General features: G+C 33.0%; 1 protein-coding gene across 1 annotated transcript; it reads left to right on the forward strand.

The window, feature by feature from the left end:
* Positions 1–311: 311 nt before the first annotated feature.
* Positions 312–5244, forward strand: LOC124369126. The gene is made up of 3 exons (XM_046826889.1): positions 312–1080; positions 2726–2840; positions 4065–5244. Exons 1-3 carry the CDS (start codon positions 449–451, stop codon positions 4347–4349), a joined length of 1032 nt encoding a protein of 343 aa, XP_046682845.1. The 5' UTR covers positions 312–448; the 3' UTR covers positions 4350–5244.
* Positions 5245–19176: the final 13932 nt, after the last annotated feature.

The raw sequence follows: 19176 nt of genomic DNA on the forward strand, positions 1-19176 counted from the left end.
TTTTTTTACAATATATAAGTTATGATATTATGCTCTAAAATCAACCATATTCAATGCAATAAAAATCCTGCTCGTTTAAGCCATTTAAGAGTGTCTAACCTAGAAAAACCTGGAAAAGTCAGGGAATTTTATATGTTCAGTTTGGTAGACACCCTGCATTTACAAATATAGACTGTCATACGATGTCGATAACACACTTTAGTAGCCTAAATATACTTTTAAAGCAAGGTGGTAATTTGGGCTCATAGGTGGTATCTTTTTTCAGGTACTGGTGGGAATTTTCCAAAAGTGGATTGGCAACACTGATCACTTCAATCTATTGTATTTAAAAGATTGAGGTTATGATGTTATTGACTTTAATTGTTTGTTGATTAGTTGCAGTATATTTTAAAATTAAATATGTTTGTATACGTGTAAATACTCACACAGCTGTTACATACCACATTTTATGTTGTTTATATCTGTTTACAGTTTAAATTTTGAAATTGTTCAGTTTAGTGGGGCCTATATGGCAAGAATAAACGTAGTTCGTATCAAAGTTAGTCACTTGAAAGGACATTTAGCAGAATATTATTTGCTAGCTTGTAACAATGCTAACGATTTTTATTGCGAAATTTCAGAAACATCTCCCATTGAGTACTTTCCAAGCTCTCATGAGGCTATGTCAAGCAATAAGCTGTGGGTATTAACTCCAGCTAAACGTGCTCTGTGTTTGGAAGATCATTCCGTTAATTTTGAGTTTGGAAATAACCATGTTGTCGGGAAGGAAGTCGTTGAAGAAATTTCGCAAAAAACATACTTTATAAGTTTCAACAATTCTGAAAAATTCTGTTTAACTTGTCTATTTAATTTGAAACCACAGACAGCATGTAACAATGTTCTAAGTTTAAATGGGTATGCTGTGTCACTCTTCCTACATTATTTATATATATCTCAAAAGTACCTAGAGCTTGTTGCAAATCATCTAGCAAAGAATTGTAGTACTTTGTTTAGGCTTCAGGGCAAGGGATTTAAGGTACATCAATCGGAACTTCAAATCAACCTGATTGACCCGGAGAATCACATAATGGATATACAATGGTGGGTGTGAATAAGCCTAATTAATAATATTACATTTTATAAGTGAGTGTATTAAATAAACAAACATTGTTTTAACATATTTACTCTTAAGTCTCTAACATATAGCAATACACTGGTGATTTTAACTGAGGTGGTGTCATTCTCAGTATTGATTTTTACTAATTTTTTTAGTAAAAGTTATATCTAAATTGGGTCTCGGCAGCAAAGCCTACGTATGTCGTATCTTAAAATCTTATGAGTCTTATTTAAAAACATACTAGTTTGCAAGACTCACTTTGTATTTCTTATTGATTTTTCAAATATAAAGAGCTTAACAAGTGAGTAGGAGGCTACAGTATAATAAGCGGCCACCAACACAATTAAATTATAATTATCGATTTAAATATTGATACTATCAAATACGACATTTGACCTATAGATATTCATAAATTATCATTGCCTTCTTTCTTTATTTAGACTAGTGACATCATTACCAGCTGTTGTTATTTTTGTTTAAGTAGGGGAAGGCTAGTGACAACGACAAGAACAATAGCAATGAATAAGTAGATATTGGCTTAAAATGTTTTTATAAACACTGAGCAATGTTTTAAATGGTTCTTGAAGATAAATGACCTTGCTCCTTTAAATCCGAATTGTTCAGTTTGTATTGATAAGATGAAAACTAGAATAAAAGGTGGAAATCAAATAGTGTTTCGCTACAAGAAAAGTGGATCTTTAGTGGGATAATTTTTAGTAGTATTTTGGTATCCTTGTCTTGTACCTAAATTTCCAGCAAATGGGATTCAAAAGGGCATCCAAATAGTTAGTCAATCAGTCAATAATCTTTTATTGTTGTTTACTTGTTACATGTATGACAAAGTTTCAATTACAATAATAAACCTTATGTGCAATAAATGTTATAATAGTCAAAAACAGTAAAATAAAGTATTAACATTATATAAATAAAAATACATAACATAACCTTAGCATAAAAAATAAAACATATCATAACTAACAAAAATAACATTAAACAAACAGAAAATGATTTAACCGTTCTGGGACTTTTCAAGCACACTGTATAATAAGTCCACTAATAACTAAAAACAACATGCTTAAAAGCAGTTTAAAAGACACTTGCAGATCAACCAAAATAGGCCTGCCAGTACAGGGAAAAATATATAGGCATTTATAGGATTAATTACAGAAGTGGCAGTTTTTTCTCACAAACTGGTTAGCTAAAGATAGAGTGCAGAAATTGGGATTTTTCCCAACAAGTCATCTTTGACGCACATTTTTTATGCTTGGGAACATTTTACAATCATTATTGCTATTCTTTGATGCTTTTGAAATCCATCTCAGAGCAGTGATACAAGATAAATTATAGATACAATAATTACAGAGAATAAAGTAGAGTAACTGTGATTTACTCAAGTGATGTCAAGAAAATATTTCTATTTATATTTGGATTCTGATTGATTCACTGATGAAGACACATGAAACCTGTCTGTGAAAATTTCATGGAGGGCATATATTTATTTTATATTATTTTTGACTGGCACAGTTATTTAATGAAAAGAAAATATCAATACTTGGGCGTTTATTTTATTAAATTAGTTAAGGAATATTTCTTATTTTGTAAAAAGTGACCAGAAAAGGATATTCACAGGGCTAAGATGGCGTGTACAACTGTACATGAACTGCGTCAACTACAGTATGCGATGTCGTGGCTTTCTACATTGGGTGGAGCCTTTTCTGCATTAGGGGAAGATCAGGAGAGATGTGTAAGTGTTGATGTTTAAAAAAAAACATTGTATACCTCAAGTTAAAATATATGGAAAGATGCACTTTTAGAATTATTACTGCAAATTTAAAAAGTAACTTAACAACACTCTTTGTCATTATGTAGCTTGACTCTCATTTTATAGCATGTACTTTTATTGCAATGAGAATATTTTACATGGCTTTTCATTAGTTACAGTATCATTTTAAATGGTATTTACCTGTACTAAGTTCATTGCACATAACCTTATGCTGTGGACTTTCTCTTTATCAACAAATTAACAACCAATTTAAGTAAATTCCCATTAATTTTATAGGATCAAACTCCTCCACCATTACTGTCAAGTTTACATAAGATTTTCCCCCATTTAATGAGATATTGATGTAATTGGTCTTTTTATTTCATTGTTGGCATTCAAGTCTCGTGATCAGGAAATTGTATATGGAGGAGTTCAGATTTATTTGATTTTCTTGGATTTGAATCTCCAAGAAAGTAAAAAATTCATCACAGAATGAGAGAGTTATATCATCTATGTACTGAATGATTCCCAGGTTCGAGGCTGATGCATTTAATGTTGTAAACATTTTCCTTTAGTATATATTGAGTATTCATTCTTGTTGTATGACGTCTGTTCTGTACTTGTTGATCATAAATAAAGTTTTCATTATAAATAGATAAAAAAACTTTATTGTGGGAAGATCCATATGATACTCCTGCATCTGTACATTCAACTTTTAATATGAACATGGAATAAATTAAAATAAACTTATATTCAATAGCTAAAATGCAAAAATTGAGTTTTTTTAATAACTTATACTCAGTAGATGAAATACAAGAATTTAGTTTTAAATCGTATCAAGACAATCTGACACAAATAAGCATGTGGAATACATTGTATATTTCAACCATATTTATAGGACCAATGCATTTTTACATGCAAATTGTATTATAATACTGGTCTACAGTGGCGTAAATTGAATCTTTATCGGGGAAAAGAAAAGGATCTATTTTTGGGAAAAAACTTGATAACCTGTTTTAAACTATGAAATGTGGAGCCGTACAAAAATAGTTCATATATTTATACACACACATATTGCAGTATTTAGGTTTCAGATATTTATTTTTGCTCTAAAAGATTGGTTCTATGACCCCTCTGCCTCCCTGCATTTACACTACTGATATCCTGTATAAATATAATTAATTTAGAGCCATATTCACTTTTCAGGCCAAAGCTGCAGGAATGATATCCATTGAACAACTACGGCTTGCTCTCAGACTTGGGGATGATGTAATCATCGCTCAGTGTAAACTATATTTTAGTTTGAGCCTTATACAGCGTGGAATGTGCCAACTTGCTAAAAGAATTATTCAAGAGCAGTATAATAGTATGAAAAAAAGATCTGTAGTCGATAAAAAAACCATTAATATGTGTAAAGGTATATGGGCAAGATTAAAATACCAACTAAAGAAACAAAGGAGATCAAAGAAAAACTTTGGCTTAGGTGTTTGATATATTGATTTTGTAGGTATCTTTTAATCTACGTAAGTTGGTAACTCTCTTATTTACTGCACATCCGGTTGGAGCAGTCTGATACTTTATCGTCTTTACGGTTTTAAGTTAACCTCACATGTTTGTCATCATTCAGTGGTTAATCAATCAATTTTATGTGTACTTGTATATTTTATTATCAGTGTATTAGTTTGTGATCACATGAAATATACATAATGTAATAAATTTTAAAAATTTACATATGGTAGTGTATTGTGAGGTTTAGTTAATTTAAAAAGAAATAGAGTTAGGGACACATTCCCCTTACACAGTGTAGATAATTAAAGTTTACAGTGTATTGTGTCCGTTTTTTAAAAGTTAACTACATGTACAAGAAAGAAAGTTTTAAAGTCAGTTGATCTGTTGCATTTTGAAACAATTTTAAAAATCTATGAGTTTGGATATAAGTAATTGAAGACAGACTCAAAATTAAAAGTATTGTGATAGACTAAGCTGTGCAAAAGTTTTGGTAATGTATATACATAATTTACAACAGTTGAACAATAGTTTAGATCAATTATATGTAGTGTACTGAGAACATAATAATTTTTGTAAGTGTCTTTGTGATTAATTTAATATTATATTGTTTTATCAGCTTTTGCTATAAATTAATTTTAACTGTTATAATATTTATTTTATTTTTATATAAATTAATTTTAAAGATATTGTCTGTTACTTGTAGTTTACCTGCATCAAACTATTATATGAGCCAATCATGTGAAAAGGGAAATCAAATGAAATAATTAATAAAGGATTTTACTTGTTTCATTTTATCATTTATTTTTTTAGTTATAACAATAATGAGTGTAACTAGTAAAATCTAATGTTCATGGAGAAATACATGACTGATATGGCAGTATACTGTATTTTATTTTCTACAAGGGGTGTAGTTTTTCTCTTGTGGAAATCATACTTAAATAACCTTTGTGATTTGGGGCTAACACTGTGAAAAGGATAAAATAATCCATATTTCTTAATGTCTTTTAAACCCTACAGCTGGCATGAAAAGAATTATCGTCGCCAAAGGTCCGTCTGATTTGGTAATGACGAATGTTCGTCACCAAAGTAGACATGTACAGTTATTTAAATTTTAGGCATTTATTGTAATATAAATGATTTTTATTTGATATATTCTTTAACTAAAGTACCGATTTATTATTCTTACTTTGATTATTGTACAACATCGAACATTGTTCTCAACAATGAGCTGTAGAAAAATGTATTTTATAGCATTTTAGTGTTGTTATTACTGTGCCTTAGCTTTCTTAGGTTTTTATTTATTTATATATATATATATATATATATATATATATATATATATATATATTCAAGGGAAAGAGATGGTTGCTTCTGCACATAGTCCTATAAGGACCTTTACACCTCCCTTACTTATGTTTTTTACGTTATAGTTTTAATTGTTCATTATGAGGGAAAACTTTAGAGAACGATCATGTTATCTTAGATAGCTTGTTTTTGATCATCCTATTTCTAGTAATGACGAAGTTCATTCTGACATCGAGGTAAACATAATAGAGCATATAGCAGTGATGTGATTTCCTAGTAAGTGTTCTCGCACAATTGTGTGAGTCAGACAGAGAAATAGTTGTTCAAACTGGTGATGTCCTTAGCTCGCTCATGAACTCATAAAATGTTGTAAGACAACTGTCGCATGTGTGCCGTATGTGAGTGTAAAAATTTGGAAAAGGAAACCAATGTCTTTTGCCCTGGATGTAATTGTGGAGTTCACCATAAGTGCTACCATCTGCTCGAACACTATACCAGACCAGTTCGAGCAGATAGTGGTGAGAGAGAGTCCACAGTCATAGGGTGGACTCCAGTGACTCTGAGTGAAAGATAAAACATTGTATGTATTGTACATATGTAAATAAGATAGGATTCAAATTTAGTATTTCATTTTATTTTTGTTTTAACTGTCATACTAAAAAGTAAGTATAAAAGCAGTCATAAGATTATGTTTACCTCCTGAAAGATATTATTTCTATAGTAATCAACCTATTTAAAAAAAAGTAACCACACTTTTTCATACAAAACCATTTAACAAATAAGTTTTGAGGTAAGAGTTTTTTTGTTCTCTTAGGACAAGAAGCTTAAAAATTGTTCTTAGTCCTGTAAGGACCTTTGTGCTGCTTCCAGAGTGACAAGATATTTTAGATGCGTAAGGTTGGGGGTAGGGGCTGATGGTAGGGGTCCAGATCCACGACGAAGAATTTAGGGCACTAATCTCAAGTTATGTCACCTCAGAAGAAGGGGAAGCCAGCTCTGAACCAGCCTCTCCAGTCAAAGCAGCCGGGGGGGGGGGGGGGTAGCACACCCTTTTGTGTAGGCTAGCAAGAACCTTAGACACCTAGGTAACAAACCCCACCACCAGTCATCTCCCCACAGTAGACTAGACTTATCGATTTACCCTTGCACTCCATAACCTCAACATTTGAGTTAGTAATGTGCCGCTCCTGGACATCCATAAGGTTGCACAGATTTAAGTGATGACATCGGTTTTTGCTGTGCCCAGTGTGGGTTCAACTGGAAGGTATAAATCAGGCAGAAGTAACCCCTGCTGTATAGAGGTATAAGTTTGGATAAATATATAATTTTGGAATCAGCACATTTAGAATAAGTGATATATTTATGATTTTTTTTTAATGTTAAACTTATTGCTATGCAGTTGCACAACAAAATATTTGCTAAAATAATTTCTGAAAAATATATATTTTATTAATTTTGTTAAAAAGTTTAAAAATTTACGTGGAAACAAAAGGTTATTATAATGTTCTGCAAATATTTGTGAATAAATTGACATATAATTGTTTACATTTAGACTAACAGTTATGAAATGGAATACATTATAAAACAAATCTGTGTGGCTGTTGAAATAGATACCATTGCCAGTTCTAGGGTTAACAAAGTTTCATTAAAACTATTTTTTGAACATTTCTTGTGTTCAAGAAAGCACATGTCCAATGGTACGTCATATCTTAATGTGCTTTCCAATTGTACAAAAAAATTCAGTACTTTAAGGAAAAATCATAAAGTGATTGATTATTTGGTCGGATAATTTCATAATTTTTGTTCTTTGATATCCGTAATGGAATGGGAGATAGAAATATATTACATGTTTTGCCCAAATGCCACAATATATGACCAAAAATACATTTAAAAATATCACTTCAATGTCAATTTTTTTTTTTTAATACTTACTACATATTATTTTAATTTCTTAATTAGTTAGTAGTTAATGGTAACAAAATTAATGGTAATTAGTAACAAAACTTAATAGATTATAGAATGTAGCTCTTTTACTTCAAAAACCTATTTTTTTGGACATTTATAAAGATTAAACTAAAAATCACAAGAATAGATGTACCTGTAAGGGTAATCAAGCTAATGCTTTACTTCAAGTTTATCTCGTTTAAAAGATGACTGCAGCGTTGTGCATAATGATTCTATATTGTGGGAACAATAGGAAACACAACTGGAATTAAATGGTCGACAATTTTTAGTAAAATTACATTTTTTAACTTTCTTCAGATTTATTCTTAGTTTTATCACCGAGTTAATAAGATATCATTTCTTATTTTTTGATAGACAATTAGGGATTACTTATCATAGACACTTTTTTAGTTTTGTGCATATAACATTTTCTATGTCATCCACATTGTTCAGTTTATATATTTCATTCCAAGTTGTGTCTGAAATTGTAATAACTGATTGGTTTACATTAAATTTGGAAAAATCTCTGTAACTTACGAATTTTGGTTTTACTTTATTTGTTTTAAAATCTAAATATCACAATAAACAAGTTTATGGTCTGTCATCTTCACACCTCTTCAAACAATCTGCAACTTTAAAAATTCATAGCTCGGAAACTTTTGATTCGATTTAGACCGAATGTTTATGCAATGTAGATACAAGTGTACTGTAATTGACTATGACATTAGAATTTTATAATAGTATAAAAATAAAGCGGAAATTAAATTACCGTATTAACTATTAATCTTGACCAGATGTCCACAAAATTCAACAATTAGTCTCATAATGGACCTCTTAGTCATTATCCTGAGCGTGTAATTTTTAAACCGCTATTAAAAATGTTTAATTTTTAAGACAGATTAAATATTGAATGACAAAAATGTAGGCCACATTATCCTGCTGGTACTTTGCTACCTTTAGTGTTCATAGTAGCAGTACTGTACAGGCAATTGTGAGTTTTTGAGCAGATTTTGTTACTCTACAGTAACCGGCAACTGTTCGTTTTAATGTGCAGACTGCCCAGGGTGGTGTTGCCTCATAGTTACACCAAACTAACACAATACAGAACTGTTCAGAGCTCGGCAGCTCACTCACTTCTGTGACAACTAATCACATTGTGACTACTGCAAAAGATACTTTGTACTGGGTACTTGTCTGTCCCAAGAGTATAAGTTACTGCAAACTGAAAGTACCCTGTAAAGGTACTTTTACAATACAGATATAAGAATAAGAATAATTTATTTTCACTTCTTTTGTACATAATTTTTTTACAAAAATAAATACTTGTGCAGTAAAAAGATTCTTAGAAAAAAAATTACAAAATGAAAACAATAAAAGAGAGCACTAGCTAGCACTAAGAATAATAGAGCATCATGCCAGGAATGACTACAAAAAAATCTTAGTCACATTTACATTTAATCTAGGAACTAAACAACAACAAAAAATATTAATAAGTACCAGAGAAATTATTACATATTACATACAAGTATTTATATTAAATCAAAAGTGAAAATTTAGGACCTCTAAGGTAAAAAACCTGTTTAGAGGCTCCATTGCTAAAATAGAAATAACAAAAATAAATATCAGCTCTCAGAGACATTAGACATATAAGAAAAAGTGAGGCGTTCAGAGGTCAATCTGACTAACTCCATAAAACAGAAATGTTTCGTAACTAACAGTTAAAGTTACTTAAGAATAAAAAACTCTGCTATGGTTTTAGCACATTTTTAAGTAAACTCATTCACTTTTTACTGTAAAGGGAAGCCTTTTAACACTTAATTAAAAAAAAGAAAAAAATATATATCTTTAAAAAAATTAAAAAATACTACATTTGATATGGAGTTAATCACATTGCCAACTGAAAGGTGTTGACAAAAATTCTGAGTGGTTTTTATACAAGTTACTTTATTAAACAAATACAAAGCAAACAAATATCTGTTAAATAAAAAAGTAATCAGTGTTACTATAGATAACAAAAAATAGTAGGCTGAGTTTGGAAACTAGGAAAAAATAAGTCCTAAGCCTAAATACAGATAAAATTTAGGTTCTTTTATCATTAGTCTGAGTAGGTTAATGCAGTCATCATCACTTCCAGGTTCATTTTCCAGGACACCTCTTTCAGTTTTTAAGTTTTTATAATAGTTGTGATGAACTGGAGGTATAAACTTCAATAGGTCCATCATGTCCTTCTTTTTTGCCATGGTGATCGGTCTTGATGTGTGATAAACAAGATCTTGTGGCACATTGGCTAGGTTTTCCAAGGGACGTCCATGTTCTTTCTTTCGGATGTTTATTTTTCCAAATGGCATGTCTGGTGAGAAAGTAACTTTATACTTTACAGCAAATGGTTCGGTTTTTTCTCAATTCTAATCCATCTAATTTTCAGCCAGTTCACTGGTTCACCTTCAACATTTTTTTTTCCTGTTCGTTATAGATTTTTCTAAAGTCTCTGTTGAATAGAAGTCTTCATGGTTCATTTCAGTGAGCAAATATTTGTTCGTTTTCCTGCAACTAAGAATAATATCATACCAATCTCTCGGTGAATAGATGTTTGCTACTAGTTTTTGCTCTCTTTTCAATAAAAGAAAAATCTGAGTCGTTTGGGAGGTAACTATGACCTGGTACAAGGAACTTCAAGTCAATAGTTTCAGTGTTGCCACGCTGATTTTGCAGGTATTTCATAAGAGATAAAACAACTTTGATGTTGCGATTCTGACCGCCACATGAGTCTGAGTACATGACAATATGTTTTGCATTATTGCCATGGATAGTCAGGTGTTTTGTAAGGCAAGAACTTATTTCCTGAGAACCCCTAGAACCTTCGGTTTCAGGCCATACATACATGTAGGCTTTCTTATTATTAAAAACGTGAACACCAAAGTCATAAACATACAGATTTCTTTTATAGTATGCTACAGATGTAGACAGTTTTGGGAAAGCCAAAGCTTTCTGGAGATCGAAAGTTAACACGTAATAGTCATCCGAACATTTACCCTGGTCTTCCTTTTAAACTGTCTCTTGCCTGTTCTGCCTTTCTTAGATGTAGCTCCTTCTCAATTTCTATTAATTTCCTTTCATCTTCATTTGCTAGTGTAAGTCTATTTTTAAAACAATCACACACTTGACAAGTGTCTTTAAGTGGTGGTTTAAAATGCAGATTGAAATTAGTTGAAAATACATGATAATACATTTTTTCTTTAAACCGGAGCTTTTTTGGTTTTCATCACACCACAAGACATACAAGTCATACATTTTTTTTAATTGTTAAGTCAGGGTGTAAATATTTTCTATTGGGGTTGTGCGACCTTGTATAGTGGCTACAGTAAGCAGGGAATGAATTTATATGGTTAAACAACATCGGAAATGTCAACTTTTATTTCCTGGAGTTGAATTTCCTTCTTCCATCTACAACACAGTTTATTTCATTCTTAACACAAACAATTATGAATTCGGCCATCAGACACTTGAAAGGTTTGTCTAAAGTATGTTTTACAAAACCCGAATGTCGACGTTTCTTGACTCTGACAAAAAACGAAAAAACTATGGCTTCTTGGTGGCTTAGACTGATTGGTAGGTCGACGTCTGATAATACTATTCGAATTTCACACAACCGTGGATAAATATGTTTTGTTGGGTCTGATTACCTAAACTGTAAAATGACTTGAAAAGAGTTTCCCTGTCCTCTGGTGATATTTTGTCATTGCATTTTCTTGCACACTTGCACTGTTTGTCATTAAAGACTTTTTCAGCGATTGTATGCCCTGATCTAGTTTTATACTCTTTACCAGAAAGTCTCTTTTTATTGTGTTTTGTCCTCTTCCAACTATCAGGGTTTCTTTTACGTTTACGCCCTCTAACAGCTACAGGGCTAGGCCTAACCTCAACATTTAAAAATAAAGATTCACTGATTTCCTCGCCTAACCCATCATTTGACTGGTGAACCTCATTAGAGTCTGTACTTGAACTTTTTAGGCTTCGACTTAACCGAAATTAAGTATTATTAAGTTTAGTATTGTCTAAATCTGAACCTGGTATAAAGTCTGGATCCGAGTCCGTGTTGTCACCAAAAATGTCACTTTCACTGCTGAGCTCACTCATTTTAGGCTTTTTCCTTATTGAAATAAGCTCATAATATAATCATACAACATAAACAAACATTGTAAAGGTGTAAAACACCGTCATATTGCACAAACATAACCTTTTACACAAGCAGTTCAACAATAAACAACAAATGTCATGGAGACATGGAGTTAATCACTCTGGCTACTGAAACAACCAGTAAAATATTCAGTTGGCAGAGTAGATAGCGCATTCTAGCAGCAAACCATTGAACTGTGGGAGTTAGTCATTTTGCCCACTGAAAATTATTCAGTAGACAATTCCAACCCTGTTAAAACCCGAAAATTAAAAAAAATGGAGTTAGTCAGATTGGCCTCTGAACGCCTCAAGTAATCTTCTAGTGCTAAAACAAAAGATTTCATGAGTCTAAAAAGTTTATAAATTAGAGATAGCTTATACAACTTATATACAGCAATATATAAAAGAATCTAATTAACAGTTAAATAAAAAATTTAACTTGTTCAGAAAAAAAAACAAAATACTACGTTTGAATATTTAAAAGAAAGTTTACATCTTCAAATTTCAAAAGCCACTGTTTCAGACGTTTTTAAGAAGGTATTCTTACCTTTTGATTGCTTTAAGAATGGGGGGATTTTATGATAAATTCTTGGAGCTAAAAAGTTGAAAGTTTTTGTAAAAAAAGTGGTATATGGTTTCAGTAACAATGCTTGATTTGGATTTCTTAATATGCATTTGTAATTATTGTATTGTTGTGTGTGTCCACTTCTGTTATAAAATAGCTTTAAAACCTTATATATAAACAAATTTTTTAGAGGTAAAATATTAAGAGAACAAAATATTGGACGTGTTTTTTCATATTTACTCTTATTTGAAATCAGGTGTATAAAGAACTTTTGTATCATGTTAATTGGATAAATATTTGAATCATAGGTACCGCACCAAAAGACCAAACCATACTCTATTCTGCTTTGAACTAATGAATAATAAAGCATTTTAAAAATATTTTTATCACATATCCCTTTTAGAAAAAAGAAATACCTAATTGTATTGCTAAGTTTATTTTTTAGTGATGAGATATGTACTTACCATTTCAATTCTTGATCCAACAACATTCCAAGATATTTTATAGTGTTGACTCTCCCAACTTCCTTACATGCTTCATGACAAATTTTGTTTTCACATAGACACTTAATACATTTATAAATTACTGGATTACTAAAACTAACCTCTTTTCTTAAACTAAATATCATATACTTTGTTTTGTCTACATTTAATAACATGTGATTTTCTGAAAACTATCACTGAATTGCTTTAAGGTCAAAATTGATTTTATCTTCAACTGAATTTATATTTTTTTTTCTGTGTAACACAGGGCTGTATCATCAGCAAATGAAGTTAATTTCCCTTTAAATTTAGCATTGCAAAAATCAATGAATATTAGAAAAAGGATAGCCCCTAGTACTGAGCCCTGTGGTACCCCTTGGTGAATAACCTTCATTTCACTTAAACAGTCCTCAATTTTCACACATTGTTTCCTATTTAGCAAATAACTATCAAACCATTTGTAAATATTTCCTCTTATTCCAATTTTCAAAAGCTTATTCAACAAAATTTTATGATCAACAGTGTCGAAGGCCTTTCTTATGTCTAAAAATAATCCTGCTGTATAATTCTCTGTATTTAAACCATTAAAAATTTCAGACAAAAAATTTAATAGGGCATCTTCTGTACTCAGTGAATCTCTGTAACCAAACTGGTTTTTACTAAAAAACTTTATTTTATCTAAATAAGCAACTAATTTTTTCTTCATTATTTTCTCAAAAACTTAAGAAAAAGTTAAAAGTAAACTAATAGGATGATAGTTACTACATATATTTTATACGGAGTCGAAATAATCTCATAAAATCTGCATTTACCCATGCGCTCCTTAGCGTCACTACATGTGAAGGTGGGCATAAATTAATCCATAGTACGCAGTCATCAGTACCTGAGTTGGGCAGTATCCAGACAGAGTTCTCAAGGCAACGATTGCAGAAGACAATTTTGAGCATATTGCTTCCACATACGAGTTCCGTGTCAGACCTCGACAAGGTGAGTTCCAAGGAACTTTTTGGAACAGACTTCTTAGAGTATGTTATCTTCCAACATAACTGCTGGACTATACATGGTTTCCATTGGTCTCGAGCAGAAATTTATGAAATTTGACTTCGTCGAATTTACTTTCAGGTTGATTTGGTTAAAGCTTTACAAGCAGCAATTCAATTATTGAAAGGTTTCAATTTCGAAACAAGATTTTTAATTTTCACTGATGCCATCGGAGTCGTGTCATCGGCATACTTGATGAGTCGCCCTTGCTGTAATAATGAACCAATATCGTTCACATCTATCAAAAATAGTAAAGGACTCAGTATTGATTCCTGAGGAAAATCATAGCTTAAGATTTTTGGTTCCAGAAACGGAAGACGTGAGTTCGACCACATAGAAAAGAACTGAGCCACATATGTGGCACACACCGAATATCTTGCGGTTCCAATTTTTAAAGAAGCAAACTGTTATACGCAATCGAAGGCTTTAGGAGAAAAACACATCTAAGGTGGGTTTACTAAAACGAAGGAGGAAGGGGCCTTTGGATTCCGTCGTCTGTATCTATTGGTGCCGAACACGGGATCGGTCATCCCGGGTTTGTGGTAATAGGTAGCAGTACCTTTTGGTAAGTCAAAATGGCGGGTACCGGGGGATTGGGGCTTGGAAAGGATCAGAAGTAGCCGATACGCCCTTCCATTCCAGTGGGAGCGTTGTGATGAGAAATGTGGTAATCATGAATGTGGTATGTGGCGAAAAAGAACCTACACTAATTGCGATAAGGGCAGAGAAAACAATCTCGGCTCGAGGAACTGACTATGGAGGCCCTTGTTCCCTGTAGTTAGTAGTGGAGGTGAGATACCCAGGGGAAACCCCCAATAATCGGTGCTTCCAACAACCATGATCAAAGTAATTCTGGAAAAGTAGGCATTTTCCTCAAATGCATGCATGTTTAAAAAGGTCCAGTCCTCTTTCTGGAGAAGAGAGTTCTAAATGGAAATGTTTGTAGATCGTATGTCTCTTTTCTTGTATCAATCATGAGGATCTTTTCCAGTTTATTACTATTAATGAGACCCTCTTTGGCTACTGTTATGACCACAGATGCTTCCACGTTCGGAATGTTCATTATGATGTTATCGATCGCTGTTTAAGATGGTGCTGACACTCTCGTTGGAGTGTTGATGGACCAGGCAAGACCTAAAGAATACAGAATGTCATCAAATTGTTTTGTTTTTTGGTCCTGGAGATCGAAAACATTTATATTGATATTGCCCAGTATAATGAAATAACCACGGTTCCTAGTCAGGTCTCTCAGGAGGATTTAAAAACTCGAGAAAAAATGACTTATTACACTGGGAGACCGTTAAACTCGCAGTTTGGAACAATTTGATACCTCCAGCATTAAAATTTGTGTCTGACGTGTTTTAATTTTAAATTAAGTTAAGATTGGCGATGAGATGAGATTTGGCGTTTGGCAAAAATAACAACTCCAAACCCTTTGGCAACTTATAATTTGGAATTTTTAGGGATTCGACATTTGTTTTGTCGTACCAATTTTCGGCTACGACAAATAAGCCAAGGGAATGCCCCTCGCTAATTATCGCCTTAATTTGTTGCTATCCATTGCATTTTGGTGAAGCAAATGGAAGAGATAATTTTGTGATTAAGAAATTTTTTAATTTACCTGGCTATCTGAAGAGGGTGCCCTAAAAAATTGAATTATCAGCGATGTTACTGGAGGCTGCGATAGAGTTGGACACGGCCTCAGCGTAGGTATGATACCTATGATGAGCCGTGCTAGTGTTCTCTTGTCCTACTACTAGTACATGGTATACTATGCAGTGTAAAGCCCGGTCGTCGTATATTGCTCCAGTCCATCAACGTTACTCCCTCATGGCGACAACACAGTTCCGCTATGTAATTTGTTATCAACCTGACGTTCTTTTTACAAAGCTGTTTGGTGCCAATTCGTAACGGTGTGGAATGGTATTTACTATCACTTTAGAGATTGAGCTCAATTTATTGTATAATCGAGTTTTCCATTTCCTTGTATGTTTTGTGTCCCACTCCGTTCACTACATAATTTGTGCCCGCTATGAGGACGTAGCAGTGGTCTGCAGAAGGTGCATTTGTCAGAGGTACACGCGACGGTCAATATACCGGCTCCTGGTTTACAGACCACTAACGGTTATTTGCGAGTGCAGATTTTCTCTAACCAGGCCAGAGATGTAGTGAGCATGACTGTCACTAGCAATGGAGATTGTTTTAGCGGGATCTTCATTTGTTGCTCATTATTTCTTCTATTACTTACAACAGAGCTTGTATGCAACTGCTAATTGGTTTAAGCCATGGAGAATCAAAACTAACGAAAATAAATCAGCTCACATAACGTTTACGTTAAATCAAAATTCTTGTCCTCCAGTTACATTGAATAACGTTCATTTACCCCAAGTATTGAATTGAATCATAATTTATTTCCAATTTCGGTATATGAAATAGTGTACAAACTCAAAACTCCTTAAACATAAACAAAGTGTAACAATGTAAAAATTAAGCAGTAATTATAAGTTATTAACGTACAATTAAAGAATCTATTTATATAACTAGTTGTACATTCGTTAATAGTAGCAGTTAATTTATTTTAAGAAGTTGAACTCATTAATAAAAAATATTAGTGACCTAGGAAATAAGCCTACATGGTCCTATAGAAAGCCTGTGCGTAGGCTCGAGTTGCTGTCATGAAACCGTGGACGGATTGTAATTTGTTGTCTTTATTAAATATAAAAATCATGCGTGCTACGTGGTGCGCTCGTCGCGCGCGCGGCCACACACACACACACACACACTTCATGAAATATTGTACTAATGTCAATCTAAGCGACTAATTAAAAGTATTAAAATCTAGAATAGTGTATTTCCAGAATCAAGAAGAAACGACAGAGTATTAACTTATATACACCGGTTGATTGAGAGAATTAAAGTGAAGCAGTAAAGTTAAATAGATAAATTATACTAAGAGCCACCATAAAACCATTCATAATTGTCGGTAGTGGAGTAACAGGTCAGATAAGGAGGGGGGCCAATGTTAGAAGTAGTCCCGTCTGTATTCAGCCGTATAATAATTGATTCAGCCTCGCCAATACTGATAAGAGACAACCATTCATTTAAACGTTTTTTACACATAAATACCGGTGGTGAATCGAAAATGTGGTGATCAGGAAAATATCGACAAAGATTTCTAAATAGAAGATGGGATATAAAGAAAGAGTTAGTTGATTATATGGATTTACTAATTTGCATTGGAACAACTCCAATATTCCGTGCATATCGAGTATTATGAGAATGTGAAGTTGTTGAGAAGATTGTTGTAAAGTTGTTATAAATATGGACGAGGATTGTTTTTATGAAGATTTTACGGATTGACAGAATAGCAGTTTCTTTATATAAGGTATCAGTATGATATCTCCTACATTTTTTGTACCCAGCCTTTAAAATTGGGTTCTGAACTACGTGCAGTGACTGCAGAAGTGTTTTGTACGCTCCGCCCCAGGCTATTATTCCAAATGAAAACAATGACTGGGCGTAGGCAAAATAGGCAAGTTTAATTGCCTTTTCATTTAAAATTTCCCTTAATTGTTTGAATGCAAATATGTATTTCCTTGTTCTTCTCTTCACATATTCAATATGACAAGACCATTTCAAACGCTTATCAAAGACAACGCCCAGATATTTATAAGACGAGACATTTTCAATACTTTCATAAGAGCAAACTTCATTATTATAACTGCCACAACTGTGAACAACTAGTCCGTCCAGGAAATAGTCTGTAGACTCCCTGAGAGAAATGGGCATAAATTTAGTTTTCGAGGTGTTTAGTGAAAGAACATTTTGATCAAACCAACTCTTTAGGACCATAAGGTCATATAGTGCTTTTGAACGAGCATCAACCCAATCGTTGCCCTTAATTAAAATAAGGCTATCATCGGCAAATAAGACAGGTTTGCCGTTCATATTTAATTTAGAAATATTGTTTATGTATATAAAAAAACCCAACGTACTGCCCTGGACAACTCCGTAGTCCACAGGAAGCGCATCACTCTCAGTCCCACAGATAGACACAGTCTGTAGCCTATCCGTGAGGTAGCTTGTGAACCAAGAAAGCGCATTATCATTTACTCCAATATACTCCAATTTTAGAATCAACTTATTTCTATCGATGCTATCAAACGCTTTTCTTAGATCAAGAAATATTAGAATAACACGTAAGTTGTTGGATATTGCGTCATTAATTTGCCTATTGACATCGAACAGAGAATCAGAAATGTTCCTGTCCTCTTTGAACCCATACTGACAGTCACACAGGATTTGATTATTAGAAAGATAGTTTATAAATTGTTCTTTAATTACTAGTTCAAGAATCTTAGAGAATACACTCAAAAGGCTAATGGGACGGAAATTATTTTTATCTAAAAAGCTCTCACCTTTATGCAAAGGAATTACTTTTGCAATTTTAAAAATATCTGGAAAAATCCCAGAAGAAAGACTTCAATTAATTAACTGCAGGAGAGGTTTAGAAAATACATGAATGTTATCCCTTAACGTAGTGGCCGAGATACCATTACGTCCAGGGGCAGATCCCCCGCGCAGTCCAGTCACATGTCGTATTATATCGAGTTCAGTTATAGTGTGTAATGTAAACACGGTATCCAGCCTGTAGTCCGCATCACTCAAAACCGGGTCCCCACTTAAATGAATAGTACTAGCTAGGCTGTGTCCTACTGTGGAGAAAAATATGTTAAAATCATCGGCTACTTGTTTACAAATACTATGAGTTATATAAGGGGTATCTGGAAAAATATTTTGGATTGGAAATGGATCTTTCTTTTTTACGTTACCTGCAAGTTCATTTATAATAGTCCAGAACATTTTAAGGTTATTTTGAGAATTGTTAAGTTTTGATCTGTAATATTTTTTTATATTTTTTAAGGGACTTGCTTAAATTTTGTCTGAGCGTGCGGAAAAATTGATAAAGGTCGTTTTGAAAGGTTGTTTTTTTTCAATCTTTTGCTTATTTTGTCTCTAATTCGAATTAATTTGATTAAATCGGTTGAAATCCATGGTTTTAATTTTTTTGCGGGTGGAATGCCTTATTAGTTGTTTGGAAGAGGCTTTCATAAGACGGGAAATTGTTCTTTCAAATTGCTCTGCACAAGGTGCGATATCCTGGCAACTCATGACAAGTTCCCAGTTCAAGTGAGCGAGGTTATGGCTGAGTAAATGCATGTCCTGTGTAGTGGACTCGCCAGCGAGGTTGTCAGCATGAGGTACAGTGGCAGTGGCAGTGACAGTGATAGTCAGG

This window comes from Homalodisca vitripennis, chromosome X (assembly GCF_021130785.1).
Source record: "Homalodisca vitripennis isolate AUS2020 chromosome X, UT_GWSS_2.1, whole genome shotgun sequence".
NCBI classification, from domain to species: domain Eukaryota; kingdom Metazoa; phylum Arthropoda; class Insecta; order Hemiptera; family Cicadellidae; genus Homalodisca; species Homalodisca vitripennis.